General features: G+C 39.2%; 1 protein-coding gene across 2 annotated transcripts in view; it reads right to left on the reverse strand.

Annotated features, from left to right (window-relative positions):
• LOC110535563 (cadherin-18) overlaps positions 1–20,629 on the reverse strand; it is a 376,780-nt gene that overhangs the window by 20,994 nt on the left and 335,157 nt on the right. For both annotated transcript variants that reach the window (XM_021620629.2, XM_021620628.2), the window contains 2 exons: positions 7,022–7,143; positions 2,887–3,004 (listed from right to left, as the gene is read on the reverse strand). In XM_021620629.2, coding sequence (XP_021476304.2) covers positions 2,887–3,004; positions 7,022–7,143 — 240 coding nt within the window. The remainder of the gene's footprint in view (positions 1–2,886; positions 3,005–7,021; positions 7,144–20,629) is intronic.

The raw sequence follows: 20,629 nt of genomic DNA on the forward strand, positions 1-20,629 counted from the left end.
TAGTCAATGAACAGCATTCTTACATAGGTATTCCTCTTGTCCAGATGGGATAGGGCAGTGTGCAGTGTGATGGCAATTGCGTGGTCTGTGGACCTATTGGGGCGGTAAACAAATTGGTGTGGGTCTAGTGTATCAGGTAGGATGGAGAGGGTATGATTCTTGACTAGTCTCTCAAAGCACCTCATGATGACAGAAGTGAGTGCTACGGGGCAATAGTCATTTAGTTCAGTTACCTTCGATTTTTTGGGAACAGGAACAATGGTGACTATCTAAAAGCATATGGGCACAGCAGACTGGGATAGGGATTGATTGAATATTTCCGTGAACACACCAGCCAACTGGTCTGCGCATGCTCTGAGGACGCGGCTAGGAATGCCGTCTGGGCCGGCAGCTATGCGAGGGTTAACACTTTTAAACATTTTACTCACGTTGGCCACGGTGAAGGAGAACCCACAGGCTTTGGTTGCGGGCTGTGTCAGTGACACTGTATTGTCCTCAAAACGAGCAAAGTTGTTTAATTTGTCTGGGAGCAACACGTCGATGTCTGGCTACGGAGCTGGTTTTCTTTTTGTAATCCGTGATTGACTGTAGACCCTGCCACATACGTCTAGTGTTTGAGCCGTTGAATTGCGAATCTACTTTGTCTCTATACTGATGCTTTGCTTGTTTGACAGAGGGAATAGCTACACTACACTGTTTGTATTCTGTCATGTTTCCAGTCACCTTGCCATGATTAAAAGCGGTGGTTGGTGCTTTCAGTTTTGCACGAATGCTGCCATCAATCCATGGTTTCTGGTTAGGGAAGGTTTTAATAGTCACCGTGGGTACAACATCACCGATGCACTTGCTAATAAACTTACTCACAGGGTCAGCTAATACATCAATGTTATCGTCTGAGGCTACCCAGAACACATTCCTGTCCACGTGATCGAAGAAATCTTGAAGCGTGGAATCCGATTTGTCAGACCAGTGCTGGATAGACCTGAGCATGGACGTTTCATGTTTTAGTTTCTGTCTATAGGCTGGGAGCAAAAAAAATTAGTCATGGTCAGATTTGCCAAAGGGGGGGAGGGCTTTGTATGCATCAAGGAAGTTAGAGTAGCAATGGTCCAGAATGCTACCAGCATTCTCGTGTCGCGCCTTCGATATGCTGATAGAATTTAGGAAGCCATGTTCTCAGATTAGCTTTGTTAAAATCCCCAGCTACAATAAATGCAATCTCAGGACATATGGTTTCCAGTTTACATAGAGTCCAGTGAAGTTATTTCAGAGCCGTCGAGGTATCTACTTGGGGGTGGATATACACAGCTGTGACTATAATCGAAGAGAACTCTCTTGGTAGATAATGCTTTCGGCATTTGAGTGTAAGGAATTCTAGGTTAGGTGAACAAAAGGGCTTGAGTTCCTAGTGTTAGCAAACTGTCTATCTTACAAGTTAGGAACACAATGTGCTAGCTAGAGCTAGCAGACGGTGTTGCTCCCTCCTGCTGTGTACCAGCCTAGCTAAGCTAGCACACAGAGTCCTTTGCTACCGCCTGACGAACACCTGCCCACGCCGTCGGGAAACAGTTCACGACAGGCGGGGACGAAGGACACTAACTGTGTACAGCTAGCTAGCAACAGTTGTTGACACCACCCCCTTCTTCTGTGGTGTTTATCGGCGGCTGGCATCCAACTTTATTATGCATTAACGCCACCTTCTGTACTGGAGCGCCCCACCTTCTGCTTGTCCTAGCTTAAAAATTGACCAATAGAAAATGATTAGGGGTTCCTGCAGATGCAGGAATGCCCACATAAAGGAACTCCCTGAATTGCAGGCTGTAATTGCACCCTTGTCACTTTTTTTACCTCAACATTAAACACTCCAGACCAGTCAGTACTTTTGGTTGTTGACCTAACTACCTCCATGGAAGGTATAGGTTGAGAGGAAGTGAGGAGGGTCTGCAAGTGCCACTTGGATAAACACGGTAAATCCAGTGTCTGGGCTGGGTTCATAAAGGGAAGGTGGACAGAGTAGGCGGATGGTACAGAGCTATGGTAAGGTTTGCATCCTAAATGGCACCCTATTCCCTTTATGGTGAACTATTTTGACCCAGGCCCATAGGGCTTTGGTTAACAACTATATAGTAGAATAGGGTGCCATCTGGGACACATTCATCGTCTCTGGTCTGTATTGGTGGTGTGGACCTAAGGTACTATAAAGGCTCAACAGCCTTATCTCCTATTATCGCATTGATTTTCTTTTGCTTCTTTCCCCTTCCTCTTTCTTCCTCAGGGATCCATCCAGAGATCTGTGAACTCTCATCTCCCAGGGCTACCTACCTATGGGGTCTATCGTCCGCAGAAGAGAGTGTAAAAGCCTCATGATTGCAACACAGAAACCAACCTGTGGGTCTTAGAGCTAAGATAAGTAGCCTATCTATCCCCCTGACACTCACCCCTGACTGCCAGTTGCCATGGTAACTATTCACTGCTCACTCGGCCTCTGCCTTGGTACACAATACAATAAGGCAAGTGGTAGAGCAGTACCATGAGAGAGGCACGGACTAAAGCAATGAGAGAGAGAGGCACGGACTAAAGCAAGTAATCTGTCTGACAACAACAACAGTCCCAAGCATTCTATTCCAATCCTTTTATGTACTCTAATGTTTTGAGGAAATCACATAATATGAGCCCTCATTGAAATTTCATTCCCTGAAATGTCAACAGTGCCTAACTGTGATGTGTTTGACAATCAAGCTATGTATATTTACAAGTAGCAGGTATCTAAAGATATCTGGTATTGAGTGGTTGAATGTGAAACCTTGGGTGTAGGTTTAGCCAAAGGGCATAGCTAGAGAAAACTCATAAGAAATGCACACAGACTATATTGAACGCAATAAATACCTTCATTGTCCTTGAGGGTGAAGTTGGGGTTGACAGGGATTCCGCTCAGCAAAGAGAAGGAGAATCGCTGGCCGTTTGCAAAGTCATCCTTATCCACTGCAGCGATAGTCTGAATCACCTGTTGTTTATCAGGAAAGAACAACATCAATAACTAACTAATAATGAGTCATGACCTGTCTTCATATTAAAAACAGTGCAAACCAAAATGTATGCACATTTTATGGTCGGCTGGATTTGAACGTTTGTTCCTGGCCAAAAGTAGGCTACATGAAAAGTGAAATACTGTTAATATAACTGTGTTGGTGTGGGTTTTCAGTGAGTTTATGTAAATCACAAAAGCAGTAAAGTGCAGTAACTTCTCAGTAACAAAAGAGTGATCAAATTAAGATCCTACATCTGTACGTTCATGCTTAACTAACAAGTGAACATCCAGAAGTCAGTCCTCGATACGCAATATAATGTGAACCACAGTTTAAAACATTTACAGCGGATTTATAATTCATAATTTTGTTTAGTTATTCTGATCACATGCATCAGACATATCAATCTGACCTATGCATCATGCATAATCATCTACTTAACAAATACCTGTACTATGTCTGAAATGACACCTTTTGCATAACATTTGACCAGAGTGAATAGAGATCTGGTCAAAAGTAATGTACTATATAGGGTACAGGGTGCCATTTCAGATGCCACCCCTGTCTTATCAAAACACTTCTCGTTGGCAACCATCTGTTGTCCTCACGTACATTCCTTTATGTGATGGAAGCTGAATTGTTGAGGGCCTACAAATTCTTGAACGTCCTGCTCCAGCCTCGCAGACAGTAGGAGTTATCATCAAAGGCCTGACGAGTGATCTCATAAATGACCCTTCTGCACGGTTGTCTGCTTGTTACCCTTAATTGGTAAGAGACTGAGAACCAGCCCAAGGAGAGGCACCCCAGGAGAAGGCTGACCCGACAGACCCCGCCACTGTGGGTAATGTTTTGATGTATACAAATGTTTTGAGGTGCACAAAACTGCTACCGCTTTTACTGCCAACCTATTTAACTTTCCGACATGTAAGGCATTCAGAAACTTACATTGGAATTAGAGGACAAGGGCTCCTCAGCTGCTTAAGGGCACTAATTTAAGGGCAATCAGCAGTTGCTACATCCATTTTTAGGACTAAAATTAATTAATGATACGTACCCATTGATTCTTGAAGAATGTATAAATACCTCATGAGCTTAGTTCAACTGTCGTACCCCATCAGCATGTTTGTAAACAAAGTAAATGGAAACAAACACTATATAGCCTCAAAACTATACTTTGGATATCAAGGATGGTCAGTCCTTGCATCCATAGCTCTGTCTATGAATTTGAGTGTAGTTGGGTTGTTCCACAAAAAGAGTGCATTTTGTGTCCCTTTCATATTTTAAGTAGAAATTGAGCACCAATATAGAATTTGTAAAAGCCTAGTATGTATAGAAATGAAAGTGCCCTTTAATATAGACCACATGGAGAATTCAATAAATCGGATTTGTATATGGATAATGACTAGCTAGTGCCAAAATTCAGCATTTTGAAATGTCCATCGTTGCCCCTCCCTGTTGTGACTTTTAGGAAGATTTAACCCACTCAACCACAAAATGTCTCCATGTTTTCCCCATTATTGTAAAGTCCTACACTGTAAACATTTTCCCGTGAAATGTGTTTTGTGATTCCTTTACGTCTGTCCATAATTTTAAGTGTCCCAAACTCTCCTTCTGATTCCCATGCAAAATAGCTTTTTTTTATGCAACTGTTTGATTATTGTATTAGCGTCAATATAGACAAAACGTTGGCTGTATAATTTAGCTAGCTAGCCAAGATTTAGTTGACAGCACTGTTTATCAAGCTAGACAGTTCATCTTGGAGAATTTCAGTTACAACTTTACAGGGTGTAGTCAGGGTACTTGTCATGAAATATGTATACTGTCTATCAGATGATTTTGATATACTGGAGCATGACTATCGATAATGTCAATAAGATTGTATAACTTTTCCGTTTGGCATGTCTCTCTATGTAATGACTGCTCCAGAGTTTTGGACAACTCTTCCCTAGCTAGCCAGTTACTAGCTAACACCAGACACAAATGAAGCAGAAATCTATAAGTATATTTGCCTTGAATGAATAGAGTAAACCTCTCACTATATTTTAGCACTAGTAAACTAGCTACCTAGCTATGTAAACCACACCCCTCTGCGAACATGCCTGCTGCAATGTTTGTTACAAGGCGGTACTTATTTAAATTAGGTAGAAGAATAAGACGATACCATTGGTGCATTGACATAAGGCTTTTTGTGATTTCACAAAAATACCTTAATAATCTTGCCTCTATCCCGCCTCCTGAATCCAAATGTTTGATAGGGGAGAGAAGACCAGTAACTTTATGATCAAACTTTATCAATGTAAGAAGCAACAATAATTTTTCATATTTGGCAGTTCCACTTACATTTTTATCCTAATTGTATCCAATGATTTTGACTGATCGGGACCTTTAAGGTCAACTCTGTTACATGAACGGAACTCTCGTTTTAAAATGGTGAAACTAAATATGAAATATTAACACTTTATTTGGATAGTCTACAGACTATCAGCAACATTTCAACTAACTATCTACTAACCATAACCCTAGCCCTAACTCTAACCTTAACCCTAGCCATAACCAATACATATTGAACATCTAGTAGTCAAATCATAGTGTAAAAGCAGTTGAACTGGTTCTACTCCTTTGACCAATTTCTGGTGTTTTGTGTTGGAAAACTGAGCAGGTCGAGCATAACACGTCAACCCTCTTATTTTTACAGCTTGCATTCAATTGCCCCTCCCTGTTGCACACAACAAGCTTTCATTCCCCGTCACAAGGGGATTTATGGCTGATTTAAGATGTTATGGACAACCCCGTTACTTTATTTGGCAATTAATAGGCAATTACTATAGTCTTTTTTATTTAACAACTTGAGATGGGACATTTTTTTTTATGAAGTTGAATATCTGCCCTTTATGACAAAATGTTAAAATTATGTGAAATATACTTAAAAACACTGAATGGTAAAATTCAGTTACATTTCTCCAGCCCCATCCCTCGACTTTTTACAGAAAATGATTTGTTATTGAATACGGTTACATGCACACAATAATGCGATTATTCTGGATCGATATAATAAAGAAGTCTGATTGAAATGTTTACATGCTTTGCAAGAAGAACAATTTCCCTAATAATTTTGTTTACATGGACACATCTGAAATCAGGCTACCTGATGGCACACTGATAAATGTAGAAAATGTCAAAATCTAAATAAACAATCTACCACATCTACAATGTTATTTTTGGGAAGTATATTTGATTCTGAGTTCTGACCAATAAAGTTTGTATGTGAAAACTATTCCTAAGACGCATACTTTCAATTGTTCTGAACTCACTTCACTCGCGTTAACGAGGGAGGCTTGCGCTACTGGCGCTGGCACATATGCAGATCAAATACACAGCTGGAATGCCGATTAAGGTGTTTACATGTCCTAATAATTTGAAAGATTTCTCAGAAAAACAGATGTTTAATCAGCGTATGCTTCCCCCGATTTTGAATTTATGCCAATTAAGATTAACAGGTGTTTACATGACTGTTGCATAATCTGCCTACTGCCATAATCTGTTTAATATTGAGATTTTACTGTGCATGTACAGTAAACATACTCATTGTTTCTACTACTGATTACTGCTTTAAGTGTATTTTTTTAAATCTGCTGCTACTTAAATATGGACCACTTAAACAGTGTGAACCACACCTATCCACCTTGACAAGGTTTTGCCAATTTTGCAGTTCATTTTCAGCTAAATCTATTTTTTTTTTAGATAATAATCGTTAAGTATAAACAGCTTTAAAAGCCATGTTTTATATTTTGTCAATCAGTGTTCCTTTATTGAGTAGCACTTTCATTCAAACTCAAACTTTATGAACCCCCCTCAATTTTTTAAATAAAATATACTTATTTTCTTTAACTCAAGGTTTTGTTGCCAAGGTGACACGAATAAACTCACTCTTAAAAATGTATTAACTGCACCTTATCACCGCCCCCTCCACTCATGTGTACGTGCATGATGCTCACCTGTCCTGGTCTCGAGCTCTCACAAACGACGACCTCCTCATCTGTTTTAATTTCAGGAGGGTTGTCGTTCACATCCAACACCTGCACCGTGACTGGGACGTGGTTGAGGAGGCTGGGGTTGTCTGGACAAAACATCAACACAAACACTCATAAATAATATTAAAACACACAAGTGAGAATAGGTAGAGAAGCTAGGCAGGTCTGAATAATTTTCCTTCACCACAGTGATGAAAATGAGCTTTGTGATTTACATAAATTCACAAAAAAATGCACCAACACAGTTATATTAACAATATTCCACTTTTCATGTAGCCTAAAACTACGATCAAGCAACATAATGAAAAAAACATTCAAGTCCTGTTGCTGCAGGATTATTTTGCTGCGACAATACAGATACAATGAAGATCCTACATCTATATGGCAGAGGTGGGCAACATTTTGGGCTCAAGGGCCACCTCAGAATTTCGAAATTCAAGCAAGGGCCGTACAGATATTTTTTTTTAACGATTGTTTGTTGAAATCAATATGTGGGCCAGACGAGGGGTAGTTATTTGAAAATATATAGGTTTGTTACAATTAAAAATACTTTCTCTCTAGTTTTAGAAGTTCAAGAGTGGGTTCAAGTTTTTATTAAAACATTAAATAAACCCCAGATACAGTACATAGCATACATCTTTGAACAAATATATTCACAAGGATGTAGAAGAATCACAAGGATATCATATTTTTAAAGCATCTTGGAGTAGGAGTGCTGGACAGCAAATTCTCCAGTGTTAAATAAAATACAATGAACACGTGGTTAAATAAAAAAAACGCTGTCTCCCGTGGGGTAGGGGACCAGTAACTTTATCAATATAGAAGCAACAGTCATTTCTTTATACTTTGGTCTTGATAGTTTGATATTGTTTCATCCAGTTACCATCCAAAAACATATTTAACACGATACAATACATATTTCACAAGGCCTTATTTTGCAGGCCTAGTTTTAACCTAAAACATGGGCCTGAAACTCATTAACATTGTTTTGAAAAAAAAACATCATTATCATATTTATCCACCATGCTCTATTGCAGGTAGATTTGTTTTATTGTTTCAAGATGTATATTTGCGCAATTGATTGATTAATTAATTGAGCTTATATGCAACTCAAATACAAATTACAAACATTTTCTAATCTAATCCAATATCTTACATGGATTTGTTGCACTCATTACTGAAACAGTTGTTCCAGTTCAGATGCTTTAGGTAATATAATAACTTAGTATTCCCAACCCTGGCTGTCGTTTTGAATACAGGTTGCAGGTGATTAAAATTGTCAAATCTTGGATATCCCACACGTAATGAATTCCAATAGGAATCCCTTTACAAGCCAGAATAATGTGACTTGCAGGCCTCATGTTGTGTAAACGATGAGTTTCAGGTCATTGTATTACACTCTCAGAATTTTTTTTTTTGATTTTTTCCAAAAGGGGTACAAACAATTGTCACTGTAGTGGTAACCTGTAAGATCGTCGTTTGTGCATTTAGTTATAAGTAGTGATGGGGAAATTAAGGTTTCCAGCCAATTGTATCGAAAATAGGTGCATTACTCAAGGCTTTGATCAACACAGTGTACGCTACTGGCAGCTGCTGGTCAAAATAATTTAGAGCAGTCAAATTACTATAGATGACGTCCCGTACCCCGTAGCACGTCCTTTTTGTTTTCTTCCAAACCAATCAGGTGGTTGTGCGACGAAACAAAGCTCCAGACGCCATTGATAAAGTACTTCTGATAAAGTGATGAAGGCATCGGCACACTGCTTCGAGGTACACTGCTTAGCGATTAGCAGGCATCAAACGTAACATCACTAATTAAAGTGCATAAATGTACCCCATTTCATAACACAGCCCACTTCAAGTCACTTTATAATGGCTTGCAAAGTGATGTCTATTTTTAATAGAGTCCATCAGAAGCAAAGCTATCCAACAGTTGAATATTGTATTCACCAGCATCCTGCATTCAGAATGCATGCCATCGTTAGAATCTTGTATTTAAAATGGAACAAACATTTAAATAACCGGTGCATAATTGAATGTTATTTATCTTTGTGAAGGATTTGGGGAGTTTCTCCAATTCTTCTCTGCAGATCCTCTAAAGCTTTGTCAGGTTGGATGGGGATTGTCGCTGCACAGCTATTTTTAGGTCTCTCCAGAGATGTTCAATCAGGTTCAAGTCCGGGCTCTGGCTGGGCCACTCAAGGACATTCAGAGACTTGTCCTGAAGCCACTCCTACATTGGCTTGGCTGTGTGCTCAGGGTCATTGTCCTGTTGGAAGGTGAACCTTCGCCCTAGTCTGAGGTATTGAGTGCTCTTGAGGAGTTTTCATCAAGGATCTCTGTATTTTGCTCTGTTCATCCTTCCCTCGATTTTAACTAGTTTCACAGTCCCTGCAGCTGAAAAACATAGTTCACCATAGGGATGGTGCTAAGTTTCCTCCAGATGTAACTCTTGCCATTCAAGCCAAATTGTTCATTTTGGTTTCATCAGACCAGAGAATCTTGTTTCTCATGGTCTGAGTGTCCGTTAGGTGCCTTTTGGCAAACTCCAAGCAGGCTGTCATGTTCCTTTTACTAAGGAGTGACTTCCGTCTAGCCCCTCTACCATTCCTTCTGGAAGTTCTCCCATCTTACAGAAGATCTCTGGAGCTCTGTCAGAGAGACAATCGGGTTTTTGGTTATCTCCCTGACCAAGACCCTTCTCCCATTGCTTAGTTTGGTCGGGCGACCAACTCTAGGAAGAGTCTTGGTGGTTCCAATCTTCTTCCATTTAAGAATGATGGAGGCCACTGTGTTCTTGGGGACCATAAATGCTGCAGAAATGTTTTGGTACCCTTCCCCAGATCTTTGCCTCGACACAATGCTGTATCGGCGCTGTATAAACAATTCCTTCGACCTCATGGCTTGGTTTTTGCTCTGACATGCCCTGTCAACTGTGGGCCCTTATATAGACAGTTGTGTGCCTTTCCAAATCATGTCCAATCAATTGAATTTACCACAGGTGGACTCCAATCAAGTTGCAGAAATGCTCAAGGAAGATGGAAACAGGATGCACCTGAGCTCAATTTTGAGTCTCCTAGCAAAGGGTCTGAATACTTCTGTATAATAATAATGCATTTCAAAAAACATTTTTTTATAAATTTGCAAAATTTGTAAAAACCTGTTTTCGCTTTGTCAATATGGGATATTGTGTGTAGATTGATGAGGGAAATAATTTTTTAATACATTTTAGATTAAGGCGGTAACTTAATAAAATATGGAAAAAGTCAAGGGATCCAAATAATTTCTGAATGCACTGTAAATATCTAAACAAACAAGTCTAAACCTGCAATAGAGCATGTTGGGGAATAAGATAGTGATGGGCGTGGTTTTGGTTCAATGTGATGTGTATGAGTTGCAGACCACTGTATTAGGGTAAAACTACGCCCTCAAAATAAGGCCTTATGAAAAACATATAGTATTTTGTTATACAGTGCCTTCAAAAAGTATTCAGACCCCTTGATGTATTCCACATTTTGTTGTGTTACAGCCTGAATTCAAACTGTATTAATTAGATTTTTTCTCGCTCACCCTTCTACACACAATACCCCGTAATGACAGTCAAAACATGTGTCTAGATATTTTAGTGTATTGAAAATGAAACACAGAAATATCTCATTTACATAAGTATTCACACCCCTTTGCTATGTCACTCGAAAAACAGAGCTCAGGTGCATACAATTTATTTTGAGCATCCTTGATTCTGTAAACACAACTTGATTGAAATCCACCCGTGGCCAATTAAATTGTTTGGATATGATTTAGAAAAAAACACACCTTTCTATATAATATTCAACAGTTGACAGTGCATGTCCGAGAAGAAACTATACCATGAAGTCAAGGATATGGCTGTAGCTCTCCGAGATATAATTGTGATGAGGCATATATCTTGGGAAGGGTATAAAACAATTTCTAGTGTTGGAAGTTTCCAAGAGCATAGTGGTCTCCATCATTGGGAAATGGAAAAGGTATGGAACTACCTCAACTCTGCCTAGAGCTAGCCATCCGACCAAAATGGGCAAACGGGAAAGAAAGGTGTTGGTCAGGGAGGTGGCCAAGAAGCCAATGACCACTCTGATAGAACTACAGAGTTCTTTGGCTGAGTTGGGAGAACCTGCCAAAAGGGCAACAGTCTCTACACCAATCTGGGTTTTATGGGAGAGTGGCCAGATGGAAGCCACACCTGGTAAAAAGGCACAAGACCACACTCATGGAGTTTACATAAAGGTATGTGAAAGACTTTGAGAGGCAAAATAGTTTGTGGTCTGATAAGACAAACATGTAACACTTTGGCCAAGTGCTATGTCTGGAGAAAACCACGCACATCTCATCACCCATCTAACACCATCCCTACCGCAAATCATGGTAGTGGCAGCATCATGCTATGAGGACACTTTTCAGCGGCAGGGACTGGAAGACTGCTAAGGATAGAAGGAACAATGAATGGAGTCAAATACAGACAAATCCTTGATACAAACCTGCTTCAGAGTGCTAACAACCTTAGATTGGGGGTAAAGATGTAGGTTCCAACAGGACAACGACCCAAAGCATTCAGCAATTCAATGTTGGATTGGCTTCAGAACAAGAATGTGAAAGTCCATGAAAGCCCAGACTTGAATCCCATTTATAATCTGTGGAAAGACTTGAAGATTTATGTTCACTGCCACTCCCCCTCTAATTTAACAAAGTTTGAGAAAATCTGCAAGGAAGAAGGGGAGAAAATGGCCAAATCCAGATTTTCAAATCTGACATAGACATACCCAAATGACTCAAAGCCTAAGGTGCTTCTACAAAGTATTGACTAGGGGGTATGAATACTTATGTAAAGGAAATATTTCTGTATTTAATTTTCAATAAATGTGAAAAAAAATCTTAAAACATGTTTTCACATTGTGATTATGGGTTATTGTGTGTAGATGGGTGAGGAAAAAGGTCACTAATTAGTAAGGATCTCCACACACCTGGTTGTCTAGGGCTTAATTGAAAGGAAAAAACAAAAACCTGCAAACACTAGGCTGTCCATGGAATGAGTTTGTCACACCCTGCACTTAACAGTGTGTTCATTTAACACTGTTCCGATGTGTATATGGGTCCACAGACTCCACACTTCCAGTGTTGATTTAAGACTCAGTGTTATTTATTTATCTGGATAATTTGCTCTGTGATCTAAGACCATTTTCAACTGGCCAAGATAAAGCAAAGCACTCCGTCACAAACAACAACACAGAGTTACACATGGAATAAACAAACATTGATTGCCTTAAAACACTCCATGTTGCGTTCATATTTTTGTTCAGTGTACATGTAATGTATATTAGGTGCTCAATTTACTGAAACAGCATATTGAAATCATTCGAGGTGATACAAGGGAACACTTCTGTGAATTTTGTTATTGCTCTGCATCATGTTGAGATTTTCATGCCGAGATGATCATTTTCCATCTGCAATAGTGACACATTGTCTCTTTTTAAATGTTATGATACTACAGTATATCATATGACAATACACATACTATGAGTTTACAATCTGGAGAAAAAGCTGCAAAGCATGGTACAGTATATTCTCCACTTTATGCCAGTTTCCCAGACAGAGATTAGGCCTAGCCCGAGACTAAAAAGCACTTTCAATGCACGGAAATAAACGATTGAGAGTACATGCAGTAAACAGACCAATGGAACGCAGACGTGGACACCATGGAACGAGGACATCATCATTGACACCCATTCAAAAAAATCTGCTCTAACAAAGTGGATATTTGTCAAATCCATCATGATTTACAATATTTGTTCTAACAGGTCCACAATGTGGATACAAAAATCAGATTTGGATATATTTGGCTATTTTCACTGCAGAATGTAGAAGTTGTCATTTTTGGCTTTAGAAAAAATATCTGGTAGTTTGAATAAACTGGTAGCATAACACAAACAAATGGCTGTAAATTTACTGTAAAACTTTTACATTTAGCTGCTATAATCTATATTACAGTACAGTCCTGTAAAGAGCAATGAATTATGGCCTCAATGGCATTCCGCTACACTGCTGCAAAATTACAGCAAATACAGTAAAGTACAATGTTGTGGGGAGCAAAATAATCTCTGGCTCATTAACATATTTTGAGCTCCCATTAGTGAGAATGCTGCACCCCACAGACTATATTTACTGGATTTCAGTACCATAGTGTATTTTTGGACTTTATGGAATTTACTGATTCGGTACCACTCAACAGCCTTTTGTGGATGCATGGTATTGTTAAAGTTCTCTAATTAACACATTTTGGAGGTGTGCCTTATAAGACGCAATACTTCTTGCACCTGTTAGAGTACTGTACCAATATAAGTGATTTGTGGTAGTAGTTCCCTAGAAATTAAATGTGTATAGGGAACAGATCAGAGTGCCAGCATGTCGCAAACCCTTAATTGGGGAGTTTTTAGCCTTGTCCTTTTGATCTGTTTGCCCTGTAGTCACTGCCAGTTTATAAGCCTTTGTTTAGGCCTAGGGGAGTGCAAGTGATAAAAAAACACAAAATATTTTGGAGCACGCTGTAATATATAATTCCATATTCACTTTTAGCAATTGCTGTAGATGTATTAAAATGTAATTTAACAATAAAGTACTGTTATGCTATATATTTACTGCAGCACCCGTGAGTCAATCAAAGCAACATAATAAAACAATCCCCATCAAAATCCGTCAGTTTAAGCTAGAGATATTTTTTGCATGTGCTGTGTCTCAAAACACTGCATCTACCTATGTTGGCCTTCCATATCTGCGTTGTTTGTCAGACCATGAGACATCCCGAAAATCTGTCTTCTCAGGACGTATGTAGCGTCCGATTGGTTTGGCGTGCAAACTATTACGAAAGACGTTTTTCTCTACGACCCCCCACAAGGATCACGGGACTCGTCTGAAATCGGTAATGTTGTTGTGCCAACTTCTGTCTGTAGCGTCCGAACTGCTTGACCTACAGACTAACATATATTATGGGACTCGTGACTTGTCTGAAGGTAACATATACAAACTAATGGAAGTATGGAGGTAGTCTATATGTGGGTTAAATATGTGTCCAAAAACACAAATATATCTTGAGCTTTTTTGTATCTCTTAGATACAGGACAGACACATCAAAACCTTTTTCCTTATGATTTATTTTTTGACTGTGTTTTTTTTGCCATTTATGAATGTGTTATTCAATGCATTTCTATGGGCGATGGTAGTGAAGGTCAAATTCAATATTTTATCAAATAGGTGACATGAATTTTAGTTCAGGCCAGTGAAATGAAGTAATGATGGACTGTCTTTTCTATTTGCTTATTTGAGCTGTTCTTGCCATAATATGGACATGGTCTTTTACCAAATAGGGCTATCTTCTGTATACCACCCTTATCTTGTCACAACACAACTGATTGGCTCAAATGCCAATTAAGAATTAAGGAAATTAAGAAATATCACAAATGAACTTTTAACAAGGCACACTTTTTAATTTAAATACATTCAAGGTGACTACCTCATGAAGCTGGTTGAGAGAATGCCAAGCATGTGCAAAGCTGTCATCAAGGCAAAGGGTGGCTACTTTGAAGAATCTCAAATATAAAATATATTTTGATTTGATTAACACTTTTTTGGTTACTACATGATTCATATGTGTTATTTCATAGGTTTAATGTATTTTCTTTTATTATACAATATAGAAAATAGTACAAATAAAGTAAAAGTAGGTGTGTCCAAACTTTTAACGGGTACTATATATAAACAATAGCCTAATTGAAGGCTAATTTTGGTGGGTGGCAATTAGGAGCTTCTGTATGTACCCTGCATGGGGGGGGGGTGTGTGTGGCCTTTCCATCGCATTGGTCAAACTCTTACCTGCTCTATGCTTTTAAATTCAGGACTAGGCTCAATCTGTGTCTGGGAAAAAAGGCCCATTTGAAAGAAATCAGTCTTGATATAGAAACATATTATTCACAATTTTGATGGGAAAAGTTTAAACATGCCATTGTACCTTTTGCATACTAAAGAGAGGCAAAAAGATAAAGACACATTTGTATGCAGCCTCAGCGTCAGTTGGTGAGGGATTGCCTAATTGTGATTACAAATTAGCCTGATAGGAATTCCTGAAGTCGTCGGGGCCCGAATTGATTTAATGAATTTACAACATAATATTAAGAATACAAAGAACAGTGGAACATTGACTAATTTGATAATTGATTATTTAATAGGAAATATAGCTAAGGACACAAATGTCTGACTGTCCAATTTAAACCAATGCTATAAATGTGCAAATATTTGATTTATTGTATGTATGACTTAGTTTTTTTGCATTTTCTTACCAAACGGTTTTACATTTATAAATCATAATATCAGTCTATGCTGTATATGATGTGAACATTTATTGTATAAGTTCCACAATGTCCTAGCAATAGAAATAAAAAAATTACCTAAACTTGAAGCATATAGATGTGGGTGTGAGAATATTTTTTTAGTTAGTTATTGGTTAGATTTGGCATGTGCAAGTTGAGGTCATTAGCTAGGTTTCTATCCAATTGGCGACAGATTTTCAAGTGAATATTCAAAAATGTGCAAAAAACAATATGCACATTTTCCCACTAGAGATGTGCTTCCATCACATTGACTTAATCAGATAATAATAAGCTGTGGGGGATGAGGTAGTGCACATAAAATGTTGAAATCAAATTGAACTCTACTGAGTTGAAGTCCCTTGATATTTATTGGAAAGGAGCATCAAGTGCATCACCTTGCACTTTTACTACCCTGTGAAGTTCATAATAACTTCCAGTGCCTTCAGAACGTATTAATAGCCCTTGACTTTTCCAAATGTTGTTGTCTTATAGTCAATGTACAAAATGGCTTACATACTGTAGATTCTCAACCACCTACACACGATACCCCATAATGACAAAATGAAAACATGTTTTTAGAAATGTATTGAGAAAGTATTTACACCCCTGAATCAATACTTTGTAGCAGCACCTTTGGCAGTGATTACAGCTTTGAGTCATTCTGGATAAGTCTATAAGAGCTTTACTCACCTGGATTGTGCAACATTTACCCATTAGTCTTTTCAAAATTCTTCAAGCTCTGTCAAATTGGTTGTTGGTCATTGCTAGACAACCATTTTCAGATCTTGCCATAGATTTTCAAGCATATTTAAATTCAAATCTGTAATTTTCCCATTCAGGAACATTCATTGTCTTGTTGGTAAGCAACTCCAGTGTAAATTTGGCCTTGTGTTTTGTGTTATTGTCCTGCTGAAAGGTGAATTTATCTCCCAGTGTCTGTTGGAAAGCAGACTGAACTAGGGTTTCCTCTAGGATTTTGCCTATGCTTAGCTCCATTACGTTTATTTTTTTTATCCTGAAAAACTCCCCAGTCTTTAACGATTAGAAGCATACCCATAACACCACTATGCTTGAAAATATAGACAGTGCTACTTGGTAATGTGTTGTATTGCATTTGCCCCAAACATAACACTTTGTATTCAGGACAAAAAAGCAAATTGCTTCTCCACATTTTTTGCAGCATTACTTTAGTGCCTTGTTGCTAAAATAACAGTGCCATGTTTTGGAATATTTTATTTTGCACAGGCTTCCTTCTTTTCACTCTGTCAATTAGTATTGTGGAGTATTGTGGAGTAGCTACAATGTTGTTTATCCATTCTCAGTTTTCTTGTATCACAGCCATTAAACTTTGTAACTGTTTTATAGTCTATATTAGGCGCTTGGTGAAATCCCTGAGAGGTTTCCTTCCTATCCAGCAACTGAGTCAGGAAGGACACCTGCATTTCGATAGTGACTGGATGTATTGATGTACCATCCAAAGTGTAATAAATAACTTCACCATGCTCAAAAGGATTTTAAATGTATGCTTTTTTCTACCGATAGGTGCCCTTCTTTGCAAGGCATTGGAAAACCTCTCTGGTTTTTGTGGTTGAATCGGTGTTTAAACCCATTGAGGCCGGTAAGAAGGCGGGCAGGAAAAAAAATTAAGAGAGTGGAATATAATAAGAGTACATATGGGTTGCTGCAGAATAATATTGATCATGAAGAGAGTGAGGATGAATTAACTGCGTTGGCAAAGTTTCAATCTCATCGTGATGGTGATGAATATGTTTTTTTTGCCCAGTCGGAGTGACATTTTTGGAGAGAATGGATCCTTGCCTTCTGGCTGATCCATATGTGGTGTCAGGTTGAGTGGAAAAGAGGTCCGGGAATGTTTGGTCGATGAAAGGGACTCAAAGTGTAATCATGTAGATTTTTTGCATTTCTGCCTTCCAGAGGGAGTGTGTGCTCCACACCACGTGACTGGGGACAAGAATTGTGACTTGCTTTCCTCTCCATAGCAGGGCGCAGTTGAAAGGAATGATAACTGGAGAGGTGTGAAATGTTGAGGAGGGTCAACCGAAGTTGAAGATTCCTGGTGTCTGTGACGCCCTCTGTTTGGTGCAACGCAGGCACAGTGGAGAGTGTGGTGAAAGTGTGGTGTGGTGAAAGAGTGTGGTGAAACAGAGAAGACACTGTATGTACTACTGAGTTTTAACCAGATGAAGCCAATTAAGGATGTCAAATCAAATAAAAATTCTAATGTTATTTGGTGTTCTGTTTTTAATGGGTGTGGAGTTAGTTGGTAGGGCAATTTTTTTCACAAAGTGTAATGAATACTACAGAATAGTAGGCTGATAGACTGCCAATTCAGTACGTTGTTCACCTAAACTCAGCAAAAAAGAAATGTCCTCTCACTGTCAACTGCGTTTATTTTCAACAAATTTAACATGTGTAAATATTTGTATGAACATACCAAGATTCATCAACTGAGACATAAACTGAACAAGTTCCACACTCATGTGATGAACATAAATGGAATAATGTGTCCCTGAACAAAGGGGGATCAAAATCAAAAGTAACATTCACTATCTGGTGAGGCCACCAGCTGTATTAAGTACTGCAGTGCATCTCCTCCTCATGGACTGCACCAGATTTGCCAGTTCTTGCTGTGATAAGTTACCCCACTCTTTCTGGGGGGAATGGCCCTAGCCTTCACCCTCCGATCCAACAGAACCCAGACGTGCTCAATGGGATTGAGATCCGGGCTCTTCGCTGGCCATGGCAGAACACTGACATTCCTGTCTTGCAGGAAATCACGCACAGAACAAGCAGTATGGCTGGTGGCATTGTCATGCTGGAGGGTCATGTCAGGATGAACCTGCAGGAAGGATACCACATGAGGGAGGAGGATGTCTTCCCTGTAACGCACAGTATTGAGATTGTTGTCATTGCAGGCAATCTCAGTCCGATAATGCTGACACACAGTGCCCCAGACCATGACGAACCCTTCACCTCCAAATCGATCCCGCTCCAGAGTACAGGCCTCGGTGTAACGATCATTCCTTCGACAATTAACGCGACTCCAACCATCAACCCTGGTGAGACAAAACCGCGACTCATCAGTGAAGGGCACTTTTTGCGACAGTAGGTTTGTGCCCATAGGTGACGTTGTTGCCGGTGATGTCTGGTGAGGACCTGCCTTACAACAGGCCTACAAGCCCTCAGTCCAGCTTCTCAGACAATTGAGGACAGTCTGAGCACTGATGGAGGGATTGTGCGTTCCTGGTGTAACTCGGACAGTTGTTGTTTCCATCCTGTAACGCGCTGTCTTAGGCGTCTCACAGTACGGACATTGCAATTTATTGCCCTGGCCACATCTGCAGTCCTCATGCCTCCTTGCAGAATGCCTAAGGCACGTTCACGCAGATGAGCAGGGACCCTGGGCATTTTTCGTTTGGTGATTTTCGGGAGTCAGTAGAAAGGCCTCTTTAGTGTCCTATGTTTTCATAACTGTGACCTTAATTGCCTACCATAGGCTGTTAGTGTCTTAACAACCGTTTCACAGGTGCATGTTCATTACTTGTTTATGGTTCATTGAACAAGCATGGGAAACAGTGTTTAAACACTTTACAATGAGGATGTGTGAAGTTATTTGGATTTTTACGATTTATCTTTGAAAGACAGGGTCCTGAAAGAGGGACGTTTATAACATTTGTACGCGGAGCACGATAATAAAGAAGAAGAAGAAGAAGAAGAAGAAGAAAAGTGATCACTGAATTGTTTGGTGAGCATGAACTATGTAAACCATATGCCATTGCCATCTCAGTCACCAGTTCTCAACCCAATTTAACACTTATGGGAGATTCTTGAACGGTGCCTGACAGAGTTTTCCACCACCATCAACAAAATATCAAATGATTTAATTTCTCATGGAAGAATGGTATCCCTCCAGTAGTGTTCCAGGTACTTGTAGAACCTATGCCAAGGCGCATTGAAGCTGTTCTGGCTCGTGGTGGCCCAATGCCCTAAGACGCTTTATTTTGGTGTTTTCTTTATTTTGGCAGTTACCTGTAGATATCATCATGATAAGTGCATCATCACCCCTTTGCAATGTTATGTCGGAGTCTTTGTGATGCTGAAATATTGCAGTTAAGTGCTATGCTGTTAGATAGAATACTTTATATCATTATTCCAAATACTTGTATCATAAAGATGTTGACATAGTGACATCTTGACATGTATATCATGTGGGTTTGTATGAGACGTTCTTATTTCAATCTCCAGTATACGCGATTATTTGTTGCGGCAAACTTCCTGCAAGTTTGTCAAATTTACTGTAAACTATATAGTGTGCCACAAAATGTTGCCAGAAGATTGAAAATGTTTGCCACTATTGGTGAATTTGCTGCAAAACATTGACAAAAATAATAGTTATTGCCACTAGAGGCAAACAGAGTGCCAGAGGTTTTTATCTGGCAAACTATTTTCTCAACATTCTATTTGAATCTGTGGCAAACTTGTGGCAACAATACTTATTGCCAGTAGTGGCAAACAGTTTGCCAGAAGCCAGTTCTGGTGAACACGAGTTCCAAGAACAGTAACCGTTGACAAGCAGTCAGGGGAAGAAGAAAAATCTGTTGGAAAATGGAAACCAAGCTAGCTAAAATACCCACCAGGGTTGTCCGGTGAGTGTAACTTATTAAACTTCCTAATAAACTTGCAAATTGTGTATGCCAATTTAAGGCCTGGTTAGCAATGTCATGTTGTGTGGGATAATTTGAAACACATCAGTTTCAATCTGTCAGCACGAATGACTGTCTAGTTAGCTAGCTAGAATGTTGTTTTTGTTTTGTGTTTTGTTAATGTTTCAGTGCATGCAGTACAATGCAAGTGGAACTAACTATGTTTATGAGAATAGTGAAGGGCATTGATGGCCAAAATGTCATAATTTTAATTATAATTTGACAAATAAAGCATCAATATTTTAATTATGAGCGAGCTTTCCCCTATTCCTTCTAATTGACCAATAACTTAAATAATAATTGTTCAATCTGAGACGGAGTACAGTACATTGCCTTTGTCAATCATCTGCTTTACCAGCAGTGAGCCTGAAGTGCTTAATTCTGTGGATGGGATATAAACAAATTGAAAGCTGTTTAAAGTCATGTTTTTCAACACTCGAGGAGAAATCTTG

The sequence above is a fragment of the Oncorhynchus mykiss genome, chromosome 11 (genome assembly GCF_013265735.2).
Source record: "Oncorhynchus mykiss isolate Arlee chromosome 11, USDA_OmykA_1.1, whole genome shotgun sequence".
Classification (NCBI taxonomy): Eukaryota; Metazoa; Chordata; class Actinopteri; order Salmoniformes; family Salmonidae; genus Oncorhynchus; species Oncorhynchus mykiss.